This window comes from Diabrotica virgifera, chromosome 1 (assembly GCF_917563875.1).
Source record: "Diabrotica virgifera virgifera chromosome 1, PGI_DIABVI_V3a".
In the NCBI taxonomy this organism is placed as follows: domain Eukaryota; kingdom Metazoa; phylum Arthropoda; class Insecta; order Coleoptera; family Chrysomelidae; genus Diabrotica; species Diabrotica virgifera.
The window spans coordinates 225,206,928-225,230,868 of record NC_065443.1 but is presented as its reverse complement, the minus strand read 5'-3'; the positions used below and the strand labels follow the sequence as shown (position 1 = coordinate 225,230,868).

General features: G+C 33.8%; 2 protein-coding genes across 3 annotated transcripts in view; both read right to left on the bottom strand.

Moving 5' to 3' along the window:
• LOC126882556 (trypsin alpha-like) overlaps positions 1-23,941 on the bottom strand; it is an 83,107-nt gene that overhangs the window by 14,992 nt on the left and 44,174 nt on the right. The window contains exon 4 of the mRNA XM_050647526.1: positions 6,146-6,259. Within this exon, the coding sequence (XP_050503483.1) occupies positions 6,146-6,259 (114 nt within the window). The remainder of the gene's footprint in view (positions 1-6,145; positions 6,260-23,941) is intronic.
• On the bottom strand, positions 6,770-16,430 carry LOC126882561 (uncharacterized). 2 transcript variants are annotated; one of them, XM_050647532.1, is made up of 2 exons: positions 16,091-16,430; positions 6,770-7,133 (listed from the first exon to the last, which is right to left on the bottom strand). In XM_050647532.1, the coding sequence occupies exons 1-2, from the start codon at positions 16,316-16,318 to the stop codon at positions 7,029-7,031; spliced, it is 333 nt and encodes a 110-aa protein (XP_050503489.1). In that variant the 5' UTR covers positions 16,319-16,430; the 3' UTR covers positions 6,770-7,028. The 2 variants fall into 2 exon arrangements, with proteins under 2 accessions (XP_050503489.1, XP_050503495.1); XM_050647538.1 differs by having other exon boundaries at positions 16,123-16,430.

Below are 23,941 nucleotides of genomic sequence, written 5' to 3'. Positions count from 1 at the left end.
CACTAGACTCGTGGAAGAATTGAGTAAATACAAAATAAGTACCCTCAGATCTATACCCTCTGAGCTATAGAAATAAAACATTGAGACGATGATTAATATAGTTTATCTTTCGATCAGGGCTTCCTTTTTTCCAGTAACTCCCGTATTCCTTCTCCTCAATTCGTGTTTCAACGCACAAACAGCCCAAGATCCGTATTTTTCGGCCATAATTTATTATTTGTTAAATCGTAATCAAAAACACCATATACAAACTTCGCGAATTGTCAAAACGTTGACCTCCAACTACACTAGCGCCGACAAGCGGGAGAAAATGCGTCCATAGCTGCCATTGGTAATTCACCAGTGGTGGATGCGGGTTTTCCCTGTTCATCATCATCTCATTGTTTGATTTGCTTGTCTAGAAAAATGCTTTAGAAGAAATGCGAACAATGTGTGTCCCTGTTTAGGATTTTGTCCTCTTCAGGGTTTGTGGTGAATGTTTAGTGTTGGCAGCAAAAGCAAACAGTCCGAAAAACACACTGGGGCAAGCGCCGTGTCCTGGTGTTCTTGGATCCTTGGTTATGCCGGACGGTGGTGTCCAGAAGGCTAAGAAGACAACAGAGAAGAAAGTTTGATGGATTGTTGTTGGTTCCATAGACATTTACGTGTACTGTCCGTGCTTTGCTCTCGACCAGTCTCCCTAGAAACCATTGTACAACGACAGGCGAACCTGCGTCCCTCGTCGGCGGTCAGGAGGTGGTTTTGAGCGCAGCGTGGACAGTGAGCGTTCGAGTGGAGAAAATAGTTGCGGCTATTTTCTTGGGACGAACAGGTATAATTGTGCAATGAAGTTGGGAAACCGCAAAAAACCAACTTCTCCCTGTTCGGGGTAGGGAAGAGGAAATGTTAGAGGTGGGTACGGTAGGCTAACGGGGTAGCCTCAAGGATGTTTTCGTACTCCACCGGGAGTTCGTCAATGCATGTTTGCATTAGAGCGGACGGTACATGAATCTTTTTGCGTTTGGGCTTTCGGTGGAGTACGTGGCCGGAAGATGAACAGGAACATTTGAGAGATTCTTGTGTGTCGGAAGGGGGGCCGTTGATTACTTTGATTGTGAAGTTCCTGTTCAGAGAGTTTATTCTCTCGGTGATTTTGGGGGTGTTCGAGATGTTATGGATTTCGTTTGAGGGATATCGCCAGTGCTCATAGTTACATCTACGCAAGATTCTCCGCTCTGTCCTCAACAACCTCTCTTGTTTTTGTCTTGAGCAAAGAGAGTAGATACATGATTTGTACTCCATGACGGGTCGAATAAAGGTCTTGTAAGTGTGAATGAGAGTCTTCTTGTGTGTCTTGCCAATTTTTCCCGAGAGAGCGTTAAGAAGTCTGGCCCTGTTCCTTACCCTATCTAAAGTTGCCTTTAGATCTGCGTCCCAATTGAGAGTCCTGGTAAACAGTACTCCCAAATAGTTCACAGTCGGGCTAACAACAAGCCTTTCTCCCAACAGACTCAGAGGATGTTGGTCGTCATCATTACAAATGATTCTATTTGACACAGAAGGGGCGCGAAACACAATTGTTGTTGTTTTGTTCGCATTCAGCGTGACTCTCCACTTACAACACCATTCGCCGACGCCGTCCAACAGAGCCTGGGCTCTTCTGAAGAGGAGTCTTGGGTTGTATCGAGAGGTAGTTGAGAGCAGAGTCGTGTCGTCCGCATAGAGAAACAGCCGAGTACCTGGGATATTTTGGTTAGTGATGTCGCTGTTGTAGATAATGTACAACAGCGGCGCTAGGACTGAACCCTGGGGAACTCCAGCTTGTGGAGTGAAGGGGGTGGACTTTTGATCGCCTATTTTAACTCTGACAGTACGGTTGTGGAGGTAGGAGTGTACAATTTTGGTAAATTGCAATGGTAGCCCGATGTCCAGAAGTTTCCGAACAAGCCCGTCGTGCCAGACCTGGTCGAAAGCCTTCTGCACATCCAGAAATGTGGCTATGGCGATTGAACCATCGTTGATGGTTTGAGTAACTTTGGTAGTGAAATCTATTAATGCATGTTTAGTAGATTTACCTGACTGGAATCCATATTGAAATTTTGGTATGATATTGTGGTTTTCGAGAAAGTTATTGAGCCTTTCTTTTAGGATTAGCTCAAGAACTTTACCCAGAGTATTGATTAGTGAGATTGGTCTATAGGATTCCACGTCGGTTGGGGGTTTGCCTTTTTTCAAAAGCATGATGGTGTTGGCCACTTTCCAAGGAGTAGGAAAGTGGCTGTTTTTGAGACATGCATTGAATATTTTAGTTAGAAGAGGAATGATACTCTCTGGAAGTTTTTTGAGGCACCTTCGGTTGATGCCATCAGGTCCGGGAGCGCTGTTTTTGCCGGTTTGGCAAAAGCTCTCCGTTTCCCTGTCGGTGAGGGGGTCCATGATAGGATCATAGACTGGAATGTAGTGGTTGAGAGTAACATTTACTATGTATTCTGTGTTGAATTTAAATATGCGATCAAAGTTCGGGTTATCTGGCGTTTGAAAATTGTTTTGAAGCGAATTTCTGAATGCTTCGGCTTTCCCTTCTGGGGAATTGACTATGTGATTGTTGACCAACAGATGAGATGGTTGAGATAATTTTTGTTTTGTTAGGACTTTGAATTTTTGCCAGAATTTACCTCCGTCTCTGTAGTCCAGTTTTGAGGTAGCATCTTCCCATCGGCGAGCCGTTAGGACAGATATCTCCCTCTTTATCCTGGCACAGATCCGGTTGTACTCTGTTTTGATTAGTGGGTTTCTGTTGGCCTTGTATTGACGTATAAGACGTCGTTTTTGTTGAATTTTGGCAATGATGTATTGTGGAAGTGCCGGTGATGTATAAGTTATTTGTTTGAGTGGAATTGCGTGCGTGATCGCCTCAGTGATGAGGTTCTCGATATCGGTTGCACTTGTATCGATACTATCGTTAGTATCGAGTTCGCCTAACATTGGGAGATTTTGTGTGATGAAGTTTTGGAATTCAGTCCAGTTAGCGTGACGATAGTCTCTTAGAGATCTTGGAGGGTTTGGTTGTTTTGGAATGAGTATGTCGGTGTCGACAAGAAGAGGTAAGTGGTCTGACGTAATCGAATCGCCTATGTGGCATCTATCCCCGAACCGATCCAGAATGTTACTAGTAACTAGGATGTGGTCGACAATAGAAGCCCCATTGGCGTTCAAAAACGTGAATTCAGTGTTGGTGATTCTTGAAATAGGAAGGTCTAGTAGATAATCCGTGAGGCGGATGCCTTCTGGGTTTTGACGATGATCACCAAACTGTGTGTGTCTACAATTTAGATCGCCCATCAACACAGCCTTGCCGAGCCTCGAAAAGTACTCTAGCAAATGCCTGTTGAGTGGTTGATCCGGGTGTTTGTAGTAAGAGACTATCGTGAGGGTTTCGTTATTGGGGATGTGCACGTCAATTTCCCTGTTAAAAGCCGTACGTTTATATGCGAATAGCAATGCGAGGGTGGGGCAAAAGCGACTGCCAACATTGCGCGGTCGCCATGCGCGACTACAGATTTTACTTCCAATTTTTCGGAGAGTGGTTCTACTGCCCGTCTTTATACTGTGGTATAGTTAAGTTAGAATAGGTGTATGTTAACTTGGAAAAGGATCACTACAGGAGCAATACAATAATTTTTGAACAACTTACGACTGATGATGACTAATGAGTCAGAAATACGTGTCTGCGGTTGCATTCCATCTTATACCTATTTTGTTTTTTTCCATCCTTGTTGGGACAAACGCCGATATATACTTCCTACCTTGATTTTACTATTAACTCGCATTATCCCTTCCTTCTTGAATTGTTTGAGACGTTCTAAACGTGTGGCATTCTTTTCCTCGGGTAGCTGTAACTTCCTCCATGGAAGTGTTAGTAGTTGCTCTGGAACCCTAAGGGTCTTTTAATATTATTGCCACAAATTGGTTGATAGTCGTGGTTGATAATAAATAGTGATACTTTCCCATGTTAACATACACGTATTCTAATTTGAATATACCGTACTGATGACGACTAATGAGTCAGAAACACGTGTCTGCCGTTGCATTCCATCTTATACATATTTTGTTTTTCCATCTCTGTTGAAAGACATGTCGAAATGGCGATATATACTTCTTACCTTGATTTTATTATTAACTCGCCATAAACTTTCCGTGTTTGATTTTTTAACTGATGTTTCCAATGTTTCCACTCCAAAACATAATCAAATATATCTTACAATAATAATAACATATTTAAACAATAAATCTAAAAATTCTCTTGGAACTACTTTCTCTGGTAACATTCTTAATCTCTGCCTTTTAAAATTATTTATAAAGCAAGATGATGACGAATACAGGAGACGAAAGGGACTCTACAATATGCAGTCACATTCCGTCTATTAGTCTAGGAAAAATTCCAACGAAAGTTGATTTCGTGTACTCAAAATATGATTAAAATGAAAAAATTAAAACGCCTTATGTTTCATTTCAGTTTAGAGATGATCCATTATCTCTATACTTCTGTTTCGGGCTCTCCAGACCTTTTCAGTAGGGCTCATTTTAATTAATAATATCGTGGTATACTCTATGGATATACGAGGAAACATTACGAAAATGTGTAAAATAGGTATATCAATTTAAGAGAGAAATGCCATCTTAGTAGGCCTTCAGGCATAAATGAAAAACGATAAACTATATTACAGTGAACTCTCCCTTGAACGGACAGTAGTCTTTCCGCATGAAGTGTCCGTTTAAAGGAGGTGTCCGTTAAAGAGAAAAAAATATGTTAACTTAAATTTTTAAAAAATAAATACATGTATATATGTATATATAAAAAGAGATACTAGTTTAATATTATATAACCCAAATTGTGGATGACCACGCAGCATTGTCTGTGAACATTGATTATTGAACTTTTCGATTTTCTCTCTGCATTCTTCTATAAAAATATCATATTGGTACAAAATAAAATTGTGATCCAATCTTTAGAAGTCTTGACTCCAATGCACCTTTCTCCTCTCAGGGTATAAGTTTTCTTGGGTAATGCTCTAAACTCTAAACTCTAAAAAATAATCCCGTCTCATCTGGGTTAATAATTTCTCGCGGTAAGAGTACTTACCTACTGTCATTAAAATGAGCAGTTTTTCCTTCCAGTTAAAAGCTACTAATAAATCTACAGCAGCTGCTTCACCACATACAGATTTGAAGAAAATATTGTGTCGTTTACAAAATTTCTCGAGCCATCCACAAGAAGCTTTCATATCAACGCTTAGTTCCCTTGCAACTTCTAATGCCTTTTCATGAATAATTTTACCAGACACAAGAATATTTTTAGACCGCACTTCACAAAACCAAACAAAAACAATTATTTATAGGTATAATGCAGTAGGTACTATGGGTTTTCATAAATTTTCTTTTCCTTTCCAGGTTTCCGTTCTCAGAAAACTGATTGATTAAATCACTTCTATGTTTCAAAATTTCACTGGTTTGGGGTTTTCCAATTCCAAATTTTTCAGCTAACTGTCTAACACTTAACTTGTGCTTCTCTCCATAATAAACCACATCAACTTTTTCTTTCAAACTTAAAAAAATTTAAAACTAGACACAAAATTTATTATGAAATTTAATCCGAAAATAATTTGTTTAAGAAAACACTCATAAAAATACAACGACGTCTATTGGATATCCTTAATCAGACATTCCGGTTAAAATTCTTAAATCCTTGTTCCAGTCAAAACAAAATTAACAATTTCCTGGTGACGCATTTCTGTCACCGACCAACAAAAACATTAGATTTGTATTACTTATGTAGTGTTGATAACGTGAACAGTATCAAAAATATCAGGTCGTGGACATCTGTATTGATTTGAAATAATAAATGTATTATATACATATAGTTTTATATTGTAACATATTTGGAAAGAAATGTTATTTTTTTTTCATTTTTACTGTCGGAATTTACCCGTCATTTACTGTCCGCGTCCGTTGTTGAGAGTGTCCGTCGAAGGGAGTTGAAGGGTACAGGTTCATATATGGCCGAATAATTTTTGTTTTAAAAATCGTCCGTATAGAAGAGGTGTCCGACGAAGAGAGGTGTCAGTTAAGACAGAGTTTACTGTATAATAAATAAGCTTAAACTTACAGCTTGGAAACCCCATCCACTTACAATGCCCATTTGTTTAACAGGGACTTTGTCGGTACTTCTAGGCAATGCTATAGGTAATATACACTCACTGAAAGATAATGGACTGCAAAGCTAAAATATGATATTATTAGTTTACTTAAGAGTGGTACGCAATTTTTAATACAATGTAACAAAATAATAAAACCTGATATTGAAAATATAAATAGATATAAAATATTATAGATATTGAAAACTTTATGAAAATAATTAATATTCAAACCTCAATAAATTACCGAACGTAACCGAATGACAGGACCCGTGTTGAGCTGCCCCCCCCCACTTGCAAAAATTAAAAAACAAATAGCCCTGATTTATGAGCTATTTATGAGCTCTCATATTGCGCAAATTAAAAATTTTGAGCTCGTTCCACTGAGCAGAAATTTAATATTTTATTGGGGGGGCTGAGTCAGCCCCCCTCTCCTTAAAAATAGGAATATTGAATCGATTTTTGCGGCAGAATTACGAGCTATTTATGAGCTCTTGAAATGATATAGTTTCGATTTTTGAGCTCATCCCCTTCACCCCCAAACAACACTTTAATTGATTTAACTTAAGAGAAAAATGCTGAGAAAACTTAAAATATATCATATTTATTTATTTATTGATTTAAGAAACAAACAGGCAGAGCCTAATTACATGTTTCTATACATTATTACAACGATTATATTGAAATCAAATAACAAAAAAAAAGAAAAAACGTAAAGAACTTAAATATTATAAATATTATAAGGTGTAAACGTATACATATAAAAACAAAACAAAAAAAAAACGTTTAATAATAAAAAGAAAAAAAGAAAAAAAAAGTGCATTTATATCAAGAACAGAAATAACCTGCGTATACCTATTCATGCATAGGGAGCTCACCAAGACAGCAAGTATTTACCCACATATTTGGTTGGTTTTTGATGTTTTGTTTTTGAAAGTATATATAGATGTTAACACAAACCTAAAATAAAATATTCAACATAAGCATGTGATAATATTAAGAGTGAGGTACTAATGCGACAACATTTAATCATTAGTGTATATCCCTTTGATTTCACGCTTAAATTTTGGTAGATTTGTGTCAAATATATTTACAGAAAAAAAGAAGCCATTGTGTATATGACATAGTCGAGTTATCGGTCTATCATCATTTACCAAAAAAGTCTGTTGACGAGGGCGTATACTACGTGGTTTTACATAAAGGTTTATTTGAGACATAAGATAGGAGCTATCGATTAAATAATTCAATATTTTAAAAAGAAACGTAATGGCAAAAACTCTTCTTCTATACTCAAGTTTTATTATACCAAATTATTTTCTGATAGGATCATATGAAGCATATTCGGGATTGGTTCTATGTTTTTTAAAGTACAAATATTTTAAAAATTTGTTTTGGACTACTTCTATAGAACGGTTTAAATTTAGCTGTGTAGGATTCCATATTACATTAGCAAATTCAAGTTTACTACGCACTAGAGAAAAATATAAATATTGTATTATTTCAGTGTTTGTAAATCCATATGTTGTCCTCTTTAAAAAACCTAGTAACTGGTGCGATTTTTTAGCAATATTATTTATGTGCTGATTAAATTTCAAATCATTTTGAAAACAAATGCCGAGGTCACATACAGAAGTCACTCTTTCTAACTGTGAATTTTACATAAAATATATATAATTATAAGGGTTTTTATTTATGTTAAATGTTAATACTTTACATTTTGATAAGTTAAATAAAAACTTATTCCATAAGGACCACTCACAAATATTATCTATATCATTTTGAAGCTCTAAGTAATCATTCATGTTTTCAATTTTACGAAATAGTTTGAAGTCGTCTGCGTATAACAAGCAATCGGATGTTACTTGTGAAGGTAAATTGTTTATAAATATTGAAAAAAGGAGTGGTCCCAAATTATATCCCTGAGGAACTCCTGGTCCACTTAAAAATATGTGTGACAATTCACTTTTATATGATACTACCTGAGTTCGTAATCTTAGATACGAGATAAAAAAATTTAATAAATGTTCGCTAATTCCACAGTACTTTAGTTTACATAACAAACTGTCGTGACTTACTTTATCAAAAGCTTTTGCAAAGTCTGTATATATACAATCTACCTGTATTCTATTGTCTATATTCTCCCTTACCTTATTAACGAATGTCAAGAGATTTGTTTCAACTGATCTCCTTTTACAGAAGCCGTGTTGATCAGCTGAGATCAAATGTTTAAAACTGTTGTACAACTTATCACGTAAAATGAATTCAAAAATTTTCGCTATACAATTTAGGACCGCAATTGGTCTATAATTTTTGACATATTTTTTATCACCATTTTTAAATATTGGCGCAATCTTGGTTTGTTTAAATTTGTTTGGATAAACACCGGAGCTTAATGATTTATTAAATATTACCATCAATGGGTACATCAAACAATCCCTTCATCCTTTAAAAATATAACAAGGAATATTGTCAGGGCCAGAAGACCTTTTCGGTTTCAATTTATAAAACGCTTTTTCTAAATCAGTAGTGCTAATCGTCTCAAAATGAATGTTATCAAAAAATTGTAGGGGTAATTCACGCATTTTTTCGGTAGTTACATCTTTATTATACGAGGAATCATTATCATAGACAAAATAGAATATTATTTTTTACAAAATTCCAAAAAAGTGTCGGGCTTCGTTTTATATTACCCGGTATATCTCCAAGATAAGCATTATATGCATTTTTAATTTAATTTCCTTTCTTTTTTCACTGTATTTTATCTGAAAATATTCTTTTTTTTTTTTATTTAGAAAGTACAGCCGCATCCACCTTGATGGTGATTAGCGGCGGCTACAGAATACAATGCTAAATTTTATAAAATATTCCTGTGGATTTTAGAAATTTTGTAATATTGTCCGTTGAACAATTAGTGCCCAATAAATTACTTATACATTTAGGTATGTTAAACATGACGCGATAATTGGCAAAACGGGGGCATATAATTAACAAGTGATTAACAGTAATTTGGACATTACATATTTCACATACAGGTGGATCGCTTTTAGACAGTAAATATGAATGAGTAAGTCTCGTGTGTCCAATTCTCAATCGAGTTATCACCAGCTGTTCTCTTCTGTTACGAGTTGACGGCTCCCAGGCTATAATGTCATTTTTAATTAGTCTCAGTGAAGTTTGAGACGATTGCCATTCGTTTTTCCACTTGCACAAAACACGGTTCTTAAAGTAAGCTTTTATATCACTCGCGGTATTTCGACACTCATCTTTTTCTATATCGGCACATACGGCAATTTCACTCGCGCACTGGTCAGCTTTTTCGTTGCCTGCAATGCCAATGTGGGATGGTATCCATATAAATCTGATTCGTCTAGCGTTTTCTTGAGCCTGCATCAGTTCAAATTTAATGTGTTTCTCAATAGGACCTTTGGGATAGATCTGTTTAAGGGTTTGAAGAGCGCTTAGTGAGTCACTTAAGATAACTGAATTAGAAATGTCATTAGAATTGATATGCATGATAGCTTTGAGCACTGCATAGAGCTCAGCAGAGAAAATCGAGAAGTAAGATGGGAGACGAAATTGATAAGTATTGCTTGGGGTAACGAAGGAAGCACCTACTCCTCTCTCACACTTTGATGCGTCTGTAAAGATTTTGTAACAATACTCATAATTCTCTTTGAGAACTAAATCTAGATGGTGCTGGATCTCTGCATGACTATTAATATGTTTGTCGAATTGGGTTAGCGCAGTATTTATATTGGGAATATTAATTAACCAAGGTGAGGGGTTTTTAATATTGATTGGAAGAATATCTGGGAATTCGACGTCGAGACATCTCAGGTAACACCGTACTCGTTCGTAGTAAGGTTTGTGTTTAGTACTATTGGTAAAGAAATTTATATATTTATTAGTGAATGTGTTATTGAAAAGAGGTTTGTTTACGTTTGAAGCTATTGACGTTGCATGTGACAAAGTTAAGGAAGTTCGTCGATGGTATAAGGAAGGCTCTCCACTTTCACTATATAAACTTTCTACAGGTGATGTTCGGAATGCACCAAGAGATAGTCTAAGTGCTGTATTGTGTACAGAGTCTAGCTGTTTCAATAATGTGGGGGATGCAGAGGCGTAGGCGATTGATCCATAATCTAGTTTTGATCTTATTAACATTCTGTAGATAGTTAGCAAAGTGGAGCGATCAGAGCCCCAATATTTATTTGACAATGTTCTCATTAGATTTAGTTTCTTATTACAAGTCAATACTAACTGCCTAAGGTGTTCTTTCCAAGTAAGTTTTTTATCAAACCACATACCTAAGAATTTCACACATGGTTTGAATGAAAGCGGTGTATTGAAAAATTTGAGATTAGGATTATTTGTAAGGTTCTTTTTAGAGAACACCATACCTACGGTTTTTGTAACTGAGAATTGAAAGCCTGTATCGCGAGACCATTCTTCGAGATTGTGTAAAAAACTTTGGAAAACTGTTGAAATTAAATTGATATCCTTGCCTTTTACGTAAACGACCAAGTCATCTGCATATAAGCGTGCTTTTAAAGGTTTCATGAGGTTTCCGATTATATCGTTAATGGCGATTAAGAAGAGTGTAGGGCTGATAATTGAACCTTGGGGAGTCCCATTTTCTTCCTCTTGTTTTTCGGAATAGTGGCTGTTAATTCTTACACGAAACGACCTATTCTCTAGAAAGTTCTTAATATAGTGAAGACAATTTCCACGAATATTCCACGACTGTAACTTTCTTAAGATGTTGTATCTCCAGCATGTATTAAACGCTCTTCTTAAGTCAAAAAATACGGCAATACAATGTTGTTTCGTTGCCAGGGATTCGTGAATATCACTTTCCAGATCTAATATGTTGTCTATCCCAGATCGGTTTTGTCGAAAGCCATTTTGTTCATTTATAAGTAAGTTTGAACTTTCTAGCTGCCATATCAGCCTTGAATTGATAATTTTTTCTAATAGCTTGCCCATTGCACATGTTAGGCTTATTGGTCTATAAGAATCAGGATCCAAACGAGATTTTTGGCTTTTGAGAAATGGAAGAATAATAGATTTTGACCAAACAGATGGGTATTGGTGCCGTTGCCAGATAAAGTTAAATAATCGGAGCAAGTAATTTTTAGCAGAAGTGGGTAGGTGTTTTAAGAAAACTGTTGGAATATCATCTGGCCCAGGACTTGTGTTTTTTAGTTCATTAAGTGAGTTATTGAGTTCTTGTAACGTAATAGGAGCGTTTAATGGGATGTTAGAATTTTCTAGAGAAAGGGTAGACTTTTCGGCTTCTAGTTTGTTTTCCAGAAATACGGGGTCGAGATTTTCATTGGAACACATCTGTCTGTAGTTTTTAGCTAATTCGTTAACAATTTCCAGCGGGGATGTGATAATTTGACTTCCAATTTTAAGACTAGATATTGGGGGTGACCCCTTTATGCCGGAAAGTTTACGAATTTTCTTCCATACTTCTCTTACTGGAGTGGAACTGTTAATACTAGAGACATATTGTGCCCAACTGGATTTTTTTGTTTGATTTATTAAACGTTGAGCTCTAGCCTTCATTTTTTTGTAGGTTATTTTATTTTCAAGCGTTTTATGCTTTTTTAATCTATTAAAAGCTGTTTTGCTGGCACGTACGGCTTCGCTACACTCCGAATTCCACCAAGGCACAGGGACGTGATTTTTGACGGGCTTAGTTTTGCCGATAAAGAGCTTCGCACTCTGCAAGATGACACCATTAAAAGCACTCAAAGATTCATTTATATTATCGCTCATTACAAGATTTCCCAAAGCTTTATCTATATAGTTTTCAAATTCGTTCCACTTAGCAGAATTTATATTCCATTTGGGCAAGAAAGATATTGGACAAGGCTGACTTGAGAGATTTTCAATTAAAATGGGATGTGGTCACTACCATAGGTATACTGGAGAACATTCCAAGAGAGACATGGGGCGATACCTGGATCGCACAAACTTAAATCTATCACGGAGGATTCCCCAGTGCAGATGTTAAATCTTGTAGGTGACCCGTCATTTAGGAAATTTAATTGAAGATCTTGCAATACCTTTTCTAGAAGTTTTCCTCTGCGGTCAGTACTCTTCGAACCCCAAATAAAATTATGACCATTAAAGTCGCCTACAATGATTCGGGGAGACGGTATCTGTTCGATAAGATTTTTTAAATCTTCATACGTAACTGAGGAACTAGATGGAATATAAACATTGCATATGTACATTGAAACAGGAGCAGTAATCTCTATAACTATAGCTTCGATATTACTATTAACGGGAAAATCATTTGCAACCAAAGAATTTTTAACAAGTGTCATAACTCCACCTGAAGAATAATTATTGTCACGTACTCTGTCTTTTCTAAAAACGTTAAAATATTTAGAATTATAGTTTTTTTGTGAATTTAAGTTTGTTTCTTGGAGACATATTATTTCGATAGAAAATTCAGAAATAAGTTTTTGTAAGGTAGGTAGGCGATGGAAAAATCCATCTATATTCCATTGCAATAGCTTAGTGAATTTTATTATATGGAAATATAAATTTACTGATTACTCTGAGATGACTCGCCCTCGGATTCAGATACCTCGTTTCCTAAGTGTCGTAGGATTTTCTTTCTGAGAGTGGTGATAAAACGTTTGGATGATCTATTTTGCAATTGTGGATAAACTTTAGTTAACATGTAGTGTAAGTCCATTAGGTTGGTAGTGAAATCTTGAATAATTATATCAATAGGGTTTTGCGCGCCAGTTATATTGCTAATAAGAAGGTTCAGTTGGTCAAAGTTGAGGACAAATGCGGGCGAATGATTTTCGATAAAAGTTTTGGCAGGTCCAAGATCATGTTTTTTGACTAATTTCGTTGCTACATGCTCCTCGTCGCTTTTAATCTTCTTGGCTTTAGGTTTAGATGTAGGTACAATAAAGGGTTTTTCTGTATGACTTGTTTCTGGGGAAGTGAGAACTTCATTGATACTACGTTTCGACTGAAGGTCGACATTAATGGGTATGGAGGTGTCCATGGTGCTAACTTCTTGACTTTTTTCTATATTAGGATTGTTTAGATTATTTGCTGAGCTTTCTTCGATAGGAATTTGTTCGTGAGATAGAATTGTAGCTGTAGGTTGAGGCATAGTTTCGGGCGAGGAAGAAGAGATCGGTTGACTGTTATTTGAATTTGCTAGTGATTCCATTTTATCGGGACAGTTTGCGGCGATGTGCCCAGACTTTTTGCAGGTATAACAGGCCGTAGTTTCTAAGAAAATTCGATATGTTGTATTATCAAAGTCTAAAAGGAATGAGTCGGGTAAGGAGATATTGTGAGGACTAACGTATATTTGTCTTCTGAAGCTCAAAATATGATTGTATTCAGGAAGATTAGAACTGATTTTTAGGAAGGTGACTGGGGAGAGAAGATTAAGTCCTATTTTTTGCAAATAATCAGTTAACAAACTGTGTGGTATACTGGGACATACGTTTGACAAAACAATACGTTCGGCTGGAGAAATCAGTCTTCTAGCTTGTACAATATTATTTTCGATTTTTATTTGCCCGTGCTTTTGCATAAATTCGTCCACCAGTTGTTTGCTTGAAAGGTACATACATATCCGATTGTTCGACAATCGAGACGAAAATATAATATTTTTTGGTTGAATTAGATTGCCCAACGGAATTAAGTAATCTTGCAGCTTCGTATTTTCTAAGGCGCTGAAGACAATCGCTTGCAGCTTCGACGGAAAAGAAGAAGAAGCTGCTAATGAATAGGTTTTATTGGTATTTGTCTGCGGTTGTTGTACATGTTGCGAGTCAGAGAGACTCTGAATGTTAGGTTCCATTTTTAAATTTAACACGAGACATGTGTTCAAAACTAATACGGACCTGACCAGTAATTAAGCAGGTAATTAAACCAGTAACAAAACTGGAATAAATTGTAGCTTATATCGTACTTTATTGATGTTATTAAATAAGAATTAGCCAAAACTGGTTTACCACGTTATACTAAACAAAAATAATACGATGGATGCACTTACTGGTATCTAATAAACTTGTCACTGAACTATTTATAAATAAACTATTACTCTTTCTGCAAAAATTTGCAATTTTGTTGAGACCAGAAATAAACACACCTTTCGGTAGGTCATTCAGGGCCGTACTCCCTGAAAATATTCTGATTGATTCCTTCTGCGCTTATAAAACTCTTTTACTTTTAAATCACTTATAATATCATTATTAAACCAAGGCGGAAATATTTTGCAGTTTTTTGGTTTTATATTAAATTTTGGTGCCGTTATATCTAGAATATTATATAATATTTGATAAAAATACGACACACAATCATTAACATTTTCAAACTGACCTAATAATTCCCAATTAAAGTCCCTTAACAATTCATAAATAAGCTTAAAATTTGCTTTATTGAAATTATATCTACTTTCTAAATTATTACATTTGTTAAAACTACTTTTCTTCATACTAAATTCTATTTCCAATGAAGGATGTCTTATATCTATTTTTACTAATGGTGATATGCTTTCTTCGACCTTGATACAAAAATTACTCATGATCAAATCTAGTCCCATATAGCACACAACGTCCGATGTACGTCCATATAACGTACATTTAAAGTCCAAACGTCCATGGACCAAAACTGGACGTACTATGTACGTACATTACGGGACGTCCATTGGACGTTTGATTTCAACGTACATTGGACATCCATTTGTGGTCCATGGATATTTTACACAAAACGCGACTATTATATTTTAAGTCCCAATACAAACTAAATGAGAATCTTCTTGACAACGTTGTCGCTCTTCGCGCTATCGGTCGTGAAAGGTAGTATTAGGCAGGTACTTTTAGGGGATTATCGCTTGTTAATTGTTGTGGAATACTGAAGGATGGTTTATTTATGATAATTCACAGAATGGCAAACGCGCTTGTAATATACAACAACGGTACTGACTCTAAAAATAGTTTGGAACAGAAACAGAACAGAGATAAACCTCTTTTAATGTGCATGCTTCCTAGGGCGTCATTATCTGAATCTCGTCTTTATGAAAATACATCCTGTGATATATTTTTGTTTTCTGTTTATCGTGCAAGTGCAGTCGTGCATTAATGAAGTTCCTAGTTCCTATAATAAAGTATATATTATAATGAAGTTATAGTAAAGAGAAATAAAAAAGGTCTTTTGTGTAACATTTTTAAGTATAAGTTTAGTATTATAAGGAACTATTTCCTATAAAGGCTTTTTGCTATGTATTCACAAAATTATGGATACTAGATTGCTTTCTGAAAAGTGCCCTACAAATGTCCATAAGACGTACATTGAATGTACATAAGGTGTACAGGTGTACACTGAAAGCTCCAATACAACGTACAATGTACGTTTGTAGCGGACGTTATATGGACGTCCAATTTTGTGAACTCTGGACATTCGTTGGACGTCCATCGGATGTCTATTGTACCTTAGCGGGACGTCCATTGGACGTTCCAATGTACACAGATGTACGTCCATTGGATGTCCATAAAACGTACTTGTGCTATCTGGGGTGTCCTATTATCAATGTTTACGACATTATTATATGATTTTAAATTATACGACAACATTAAATTTTGAATTATATTTTCTACTTCATTGCGATCATTAAACTGGTAGTTTATACCATTTATTTGTGGTATATTATAATCACCCGCCAATAAAATATATGTACTGTTGTCAACAAACTGATCCAATCGTTCAAATAAATTAGCATACTCGTGGTACACAACTAATTTAAATGCTGGAGGAATATATGTAGAGTTTAATATAATAGTATTTCCAAACACCTTAACGTTTACAAATAAGGTTTCTAGAGGAGTGTCTACCTGAATTTCCGAAGAACAAAATTTTCTACTTACTGCTATAAGAACCCCGCCTCCTCTTGTTTTACCTGTAATTTTTAAATTTCTGTCCTTTCTGTATACAACGCAATTTTTATTAAATAACTCTCCATCCTGTATATCATTAGCTAACCATGTCTCTGTTAATATAATAAAATCGTAAGACTCTGAATGTACATTTTGGATAAATTCTGCTGTCTTGGTAGGCAGACCCCTACAATTTTGGTAATACGTAGTTATAGACATTTTAAATTAAATTAAACTAGTAACACTTAAAAAGAGGAAAAAAAATAAAAATTAATAAAGTTAAATAACGTTAAGATAGAATCTGTCTATATGTATGTATACGTTTTGTACAAAGAAATATAAAAGGTAATAGGTATTCACAAGGATCTTACAGTGCAATCAATTTAATAAGATATGCCTAAGTAATGTAGGTTATAAAAGTATATAAAAAATATATAAAGTCAATAAATCTTAATAATACATAATACGTAAATCTCTGTTTATTTATTAAACGAGTAATCTCAGTATTCTAATATAAAAACAAAGAACCCAAAAAAGAAAAACAAAAGATAAAAAAATTTGACGGCTTTTAGCGAACCCATAAAATAAAAATCAACTAGACTATGATACCAATTAAATAAAAAAAGAAATATATTTTAATACGTATTCTTGGATAGGAAAATAACTTGATTAAACTGACAATACTTTTTTATGATTCCCATTAACTCAGAAATTAATTAATTTAGCTTGACAACAGAAATAATACATGAAATTCTAATAGATTAAAATATTTTAAAGTAATTGGAAACTAATCGTTTACAAAGCCTCATTATAAACATTTTACTGTTAACATAAAAAGAACAAAATACTTTACAAGTTTTTGTGACCAAGCGCTTCCTACCACTTCAACTTAAATCAATTAAGTCTTTGATCTGCACAACATTGTTGTCCAGTCTTGTATATATTCTTCCGTTCCTAGACCAAACTGCTTGATTGCCATATTTTTGCTTAGCAGCACGTAAAAGTTGATAACATTTAGATGTTAAGTTTTCGTTAACAAATATATTAGAATTTTTGAGCGCTTTACGGCCTGAAAGTAGCTCTTTCTTTTTTAGAAATGATACAAGCTCAACAATTATTGATCTCGGTTTACCTCCTTCTTTTTGCCTATTCTAAAAACAGTATATATTTCCCACGGTGAACATTTAATATTCATGGTGTCATTAAAAACGGTCATCAATTTCGATAATAAGTTTTCACCCTCTTCTTCTTTGAGACCCATAATGCTAATACTACTTGCTCTGAACTTCTGTTCTATATCTTCTATTTTAGCTTTTGTAAATGTGATTTCCAATTTATTAGAATTTACGGAAGTTTCTAATGTTGACAGTTTTGTACTTACTTCATTTAATGTTTTTTCTAGTTTATCAAGTTTGTTACCAAGTTTATTTATTTGTTACTCTACTTTGGTGGATAAAATAGGTGTCAGCTTGTTAACAATAACTTCAATACTTTGTTCATCCAGTATAGCTGTTGTAGATGAACTTCTATTTCTACTCATGCTGTTTAATTCACAGACCGATTTGGCAACAACGCACAGGTATTCGTAATGATATTAAATTTCTAACTCCTTTTTGCAGTTACAAAAATTTTGTGCACTTTTATAAAAATAAAAATTGCTTCCCCTAACTAATAGCAATATTAACTACACTTTTCTCGGCAAATTTAAGACATTTAAATTTAATACAAGCTTCCACTGTCGAAATCGATATTGCGGATATAATTCTTATAGATTATATATTCTAAGAATAAACTACTAAATCACGTGCATTTAGATTATTGAGCTACAACCCCCTCGCAAGAAAACTACCCCATCTTCCCGGCTTAAGAGAGAGTTGAACTTAAAATGCATTAAATTAATTATTTGGCGACTACATATAATTTAACAATTTATGAGATCACAAATTACGCGCATTTAGATCAGTAAATTGCAATTTATTTTGTATAGTGCAGTCACTGAAGGTAAAAATCAACGATTACCTTCAATTTCGGTGAACCTTCATCGATTTTCACGAAAATTGGTCAGTGGCTAGAGGATACCTCAAGAAACAAAGGTGACATGGTGCCACCTTGCGCCTTTACCCTGAGTGTGGATACCGCCCTTTCTCGGGGGTGAAAATTATTTTATAAAAAATAACTGCACAAATCAATAAAAGGACAAATTATAAGCTACATTTGATAAAGATATTAGAATAAGTCAATACTTTTTAAGTTATTAAAGATCAAAGATTTTAATTATTCGTGAAAAAATTCATGTTTTGAAGCGGTTTTTCGTAAATCACTGAAAAACTGTAAGTTTTTACAAAAAAGTTAATAGTAGTTTAATTCGTATAGCTTATATTCTAAGAATAAACTCTTAAATCACGCGTATTTCGACTATTGAGTTACAACCCCTTCGCAAGAAAACCATCCCATATTCCCGGCTTAAGAGAGAGTTGTACTTAAAATAATTTAAATTAATTATTTGGTGACTACATATCGTTTAATATAATTTATGAGCTCGCAAAATATACGCATCTCAATTATTGAATTGCAATTTTCTTTCTATAGTGCAGTCACTTTCTATAGCGGATGGAGGATACCTCAAGAAACAAAATTAACAATAACATCTTGCGGTTTTAGCCTAGGGTATATGTCACCCCTTCTCGGGGGTTAAAATTACTTAATTAAAAGTAACCCCACAAATCGAGAAAGGGACAAATTCTAAGCAAAATTTGTTATATAATGTTATTAAAATAAATCAATACTTTTTGAGTTATTAAAGATCAAATATTTTAATTTTTGTGAAAAAAATGCATGCTTTAAAGCGATTTTTCATAAATAACTCAAAAACTGTAAGATTTTACAAAAGTTTTCATCGCTAAAATTAAAGCTAATAAAAAATATAATATATTGCTTACTTAAAAATAATGTTAATTTAAAGTAAGTTATAGGTAATTAAATGTATATTTTTTCTGTGACTATTCAAATCTAAGGATTCAAGCTTAAATAACTGGAAAGAGATGCATTTTATGTAACACCAAATACTTGTCAAAGTACTTAGAAATACCTATCAAATGAGCTCCACAAAAAGTTGATAGCATCAAAATATATACTCCAAAAAAATTTTCCAAAAAAATGAATTTTTTTTTTAATAACTCTGTTAATTTTTATAACATCAGGAACAGGAAAAGACAAGTAAAATCTTTGCTAATAAAAAAACTCAAATTTCGTTATCTATAATTTTTTACGTGTATCGAGTATTGTTGGAATTATTATTTTAAATATGACTTAAAAAAATCAAAATTTTTCAAATTTTCGTAAATCATTTGCTTTTGATAATAACTTCAACAATAATCGATACACGTAAAAAATGATAGATAACGAAATTTGAGTTTTTTTTTTATTAGCAAAGATTTTACTTGTCTTTTGATTTCTGTATGAAGCAAAATAACGAAGATAGAAACGTTTAAGCCTAAATTTTACTACGAGAACAATGTAACAGGAGCCCTTTACTATTATCCTAAAAAAATTAAGGGCCCGTTGTTCGAACGCTAATCAACAATGATCACTATCAAATATTTAATTACTGTCACCAAAACTGTCAATGTCAACTTTTATTGGGTTGCTGAAAACATAATTGATTATATTTATGAGTTTAGTTAATCAATTAACATAACAATTATTAACATAATTGATTAAGTAATTTCATAATTGTAATCAATTATGTTTTCAGCAACTCAAACAAAGTTGACATTGACAGTTGGTGACAGTAATTAAATATTTGATAATGACCATTGTTGATTAGCATTCGAACAACCGGCCCTTAGTATTTGAAAGATTAAATGTAATGCAGTTTTATAGCTCTTGAAATTACCTTTCAACTAGTTGATTGTGCCTGATATCATAAAAATTATCAGAGTTATTAAAAAAAATTCATTTTTTTTGGAAAAACTTTTGGAGTATATATTTTGATACTATCAACTTTTTCTGGAGCTCATTTGATAGGTATTTCTAAGTACTTTGACAAGTATTTAGTAAGTGTTACATAAAATGCACCTCTTTCCCGTTATTTAAGCTTGAATCCTTAGATTTGAATAGTCGCAGAAAAAATATATATTTAATTACCTATAACTTACTTTAAATTAACCTTATTTTTAAGTAAGCAATTTATTATATTTTTTATTAGCTTCAATTTTAGTGATGAAAACTTTTTTGTAAAAACAGTTTTTGAGTTATTTATGAAAAATCGCTTTAAAGCATGCATTTTCTTTCACAAAAATTAAAATATTTGATCTTAAATAACTCAAAAAGTATTGATTTATTTTAATAACATTATATAACAAATTTTGCTTAGAATTTATCCCTCTCTCTACTTGTGGGGTTATTTTTAATAAAGTAATTTTAACGCCCGAGAAGGGGTGACATATAACCCAGGCTAAAACCGCAAGTTGTTATTTTTAATTTTGTTTCTTGAGGTATCCTCTATCCACTCACCAATTTTCGTGAAAATAAATGAAGATTTACCGAAATCGAAGGTCATAGTTGATTTTTACCTTCAGTGACTGCACTATAGAAAGAAAATTGCAATTCAATAATTGAGATGCGTATATTTTGCGAGCTCATAAATTACTAAACGATATGTAGTCGCCAAATAATTAATTTAAATTATTTTAAGTACAACTCTTTCTTAAGCCGGGAATGTGGGATGGTTTTCTTGCGAAGGGGTTGTAGCTCAATAGTCGAAATGCGCGTGATTGAAGAGTTTATTCTTAGAATATAAGCTATACGAATTAAACTACTATTAACTTTTTTGTAAAAACTTACGGTTTTTCAGTGATTTACGAAAATCTGCTTCAAAACATGCATTTATTCACGAATAATTAAAATCTTTAATCTTTAATAACTTAAAAAACATTGACTTATTTTATTAACTTTATATAACAAATGTTCCTTATAATTTGTCCTTTTATAGATTTGAACAATTATTTTTTATAAAATAATTTTCACTCCCGAGAAGGGGCGGTATCCACCCTCAGGGTAAAGGCGCAAGGTAACACCATGTCACCTTTGTTTCTTGAGGTATCCTATAACCACTGACCAATTTTCTTGAAAATCAATGAAGGTTCACCGAAATTGAAGGTAATCGTTGATTTTTACCTTCAGTGACTGCACTATACAAAATAAATTGCAATTTACTGCTCTAAATGAGCGTAATTTGTGATCTCATAAATTATTGAATGATATGTAGTCTCCAAATAATTAATTTAATGCATTTTAAGTACAACTCCCTCTTAAGCCGGGAAGTTGGGGTAGTTTTCTTGCGAAGGGGTTGTAGCTCAATAATCGAAATGCACGTGATTTAATAGTTTATTCTAATAATAATAATATCGTATGGCATTTTTGCCGGGGAGATCCTTTCGGATAGTTCCAGCGCCAATTCCATCTTTAACCCTGTTTCAAGTAACTAGTGTCGATGTACACTAGCCCAGGGGGACCGACGGCTTAACGTACTCTCCGAGGCACGGTGAGACGGCTCGTGTCATTATTGGAAATGAAAATGGTTTGTCTTTGGCAGGGATCGAACCCACGTCTACTGGCGTATGAGGCCAGCGTTTATGCCGTTACCCACGGCCGCTCACAATAGTTTATTCTTAGAATATATAAGCTATAGGAATTATATCCGCAATACGATATATTTTAAGTTTCCTCAGCATTTTTCTCTTAAGTTAAATCAAGTAAAGGGTTGTTTGGGGGTGAAGGGGATGAGCTCAAAAATCGAAATTATATCATTTCAAGAGCTTATAAATAGCTCGTAATTCTGCCGCAAAAATCGATTCAATATTCCTAGTTTTAAGTAGTGGGGGGCTGACTCAGCCCCTCCACTAAAATATTAAATTCCTGCTCAGTGGAACGAGCTCAAAATTTTTAATTTGCTGGATATGAGAGCTCATAAATAGCTCATAAATCAGGGCTATTTGTTTTTCAATTTTTGCAAGTGAGGGGGGGGGGGGCAGCTCAACACGGGTAATGACATGAACGACCTAGACAGGTTTGTGGAAGACACCATAAAAAAGTGATATCTCAATTGATCACATTGCAAAAATGCAAAGTAAAAAATAATGATACTAACTTACTTACTACTAACTTGAGATAGACAAACTAAGCATAATATAACGAATGATGTAGAGAGACCGGAAAAATTGAGAATAAATATAAACAATTCAACTTAAGTAAAGAAGTTTAGTAGATTAGAAGATTATAACAAGGAGACTATACCTACTAAAACAAATTTATATAAAAATATGTCAAAAAAATAGACCAGGAAGGAAAACTAGAAAATTTATTCTTGCAAAAAAGAGCAGGTCGAAAAAAAGACAGAAATAATTAACAATGCGCTAAAAATCACACAAAAAACAGTCTCATATATCAGACAAACTTTCTATCGAAATTTTAAAATAGTACATTCTTTCACGGTTTTTGCTCTAAATTTTAAAGAAGCGCTTAGATTGACATGAAATTTGACATACGCATAGCTTACATGTCAAAGAAAAAAAGTTATATTGTGCCGATGCGTGATTTTGCCCTGGGGTGACTTTCACCCCCTCTTGGGGGCGAAAAAATATATGTCCAAAATAAGTCCGGAAATGGGTAAACTGACTAATTTTAAGTAACTTTTGTTCTATAGAGATTTTTCGCCAAGTCAACACTTTTCGAGTTATTTGCGAGTGAATAATGTTCATTTTTCAACAAAATAACCACATTTTTAGACGGTTTTTCGCAAATAACTCAAAAAGTAAGTATTTTGTCGAAAAAATCGTTCTTAGCCAAAATATAGCCTGTAAAAAAGTAAAAAAAAATGGTGTACGCGCTAGGTCTCCGGACCTCGTAGAAGCAGAATTATAGCCAATGAAAAATAGACCCATATTTACCTAATTTCAAATAAAAATTTCGACGTGAAATATCAAAAAAATTAAGCACTTTTTGGGGAAAACCCATTATAACTTATTTAAAGTTTTTAAAAAAAGCTTTATTTTCGTTGTTATAAAAAGTTTCTAGCATTAAATTTAAGTAAGTTACGCTCAAAATAAAGTTGGTCCTTTTTGTTTTGGCAAAAAAAATCGGGAACACCACCCCTTAATTAGCAAATTTAATGAAGTTAATCGTTATCGCTCCGCAAATTATTTTATTTATGTTGTGTTTATATGATTTGTAAGTTTCATCGATTCAAAGTGCTGATTTTGAAAAATTTTGGTTTTAAAGGAAAATTTTTAAAAATTTTAATTTTGAAAAATATGTTTTGTTTTTCAAAATAACTTAAAAATTGTTAGAGATACCATAAATCTCGAAAAACAAAAAAAGTCAGCATTGCTTTTCTGAATATCATGTATTTTTTGTTTTATGTCAGACAAAAATTGACTAAGATTTGGTGTTTCTAAATTTGCATACATTCGTGATCAGTGACTCGTTCAACCCCTTTTAACTACAGCCCTTTCAAAAATAAGGACTTTAAACCGATGAAACTTACAGATCATATAAACAATACATACATGAGTCAAGAAACTTGTGAAGTCGTAACGATTAAGTTCATTTGAGATAATAATTAGGGGGTGATTTTCCAGATTTTTTTTACCAAAAAAGGGACTAACTTTATTTTGAGCGTAACTTGTTTACTTTTGATGCTAGAACTTTTTTTTATAAAACAAAAATGAAGCTTTTTCTAAACACTTTAAATAATTTGTAATGAGTTTTCCCCGAAATGTGCTTTATTTCACGTAATCAAGTATTCTATTTGGAATTTGACGAATATGAACCTATTTTTCA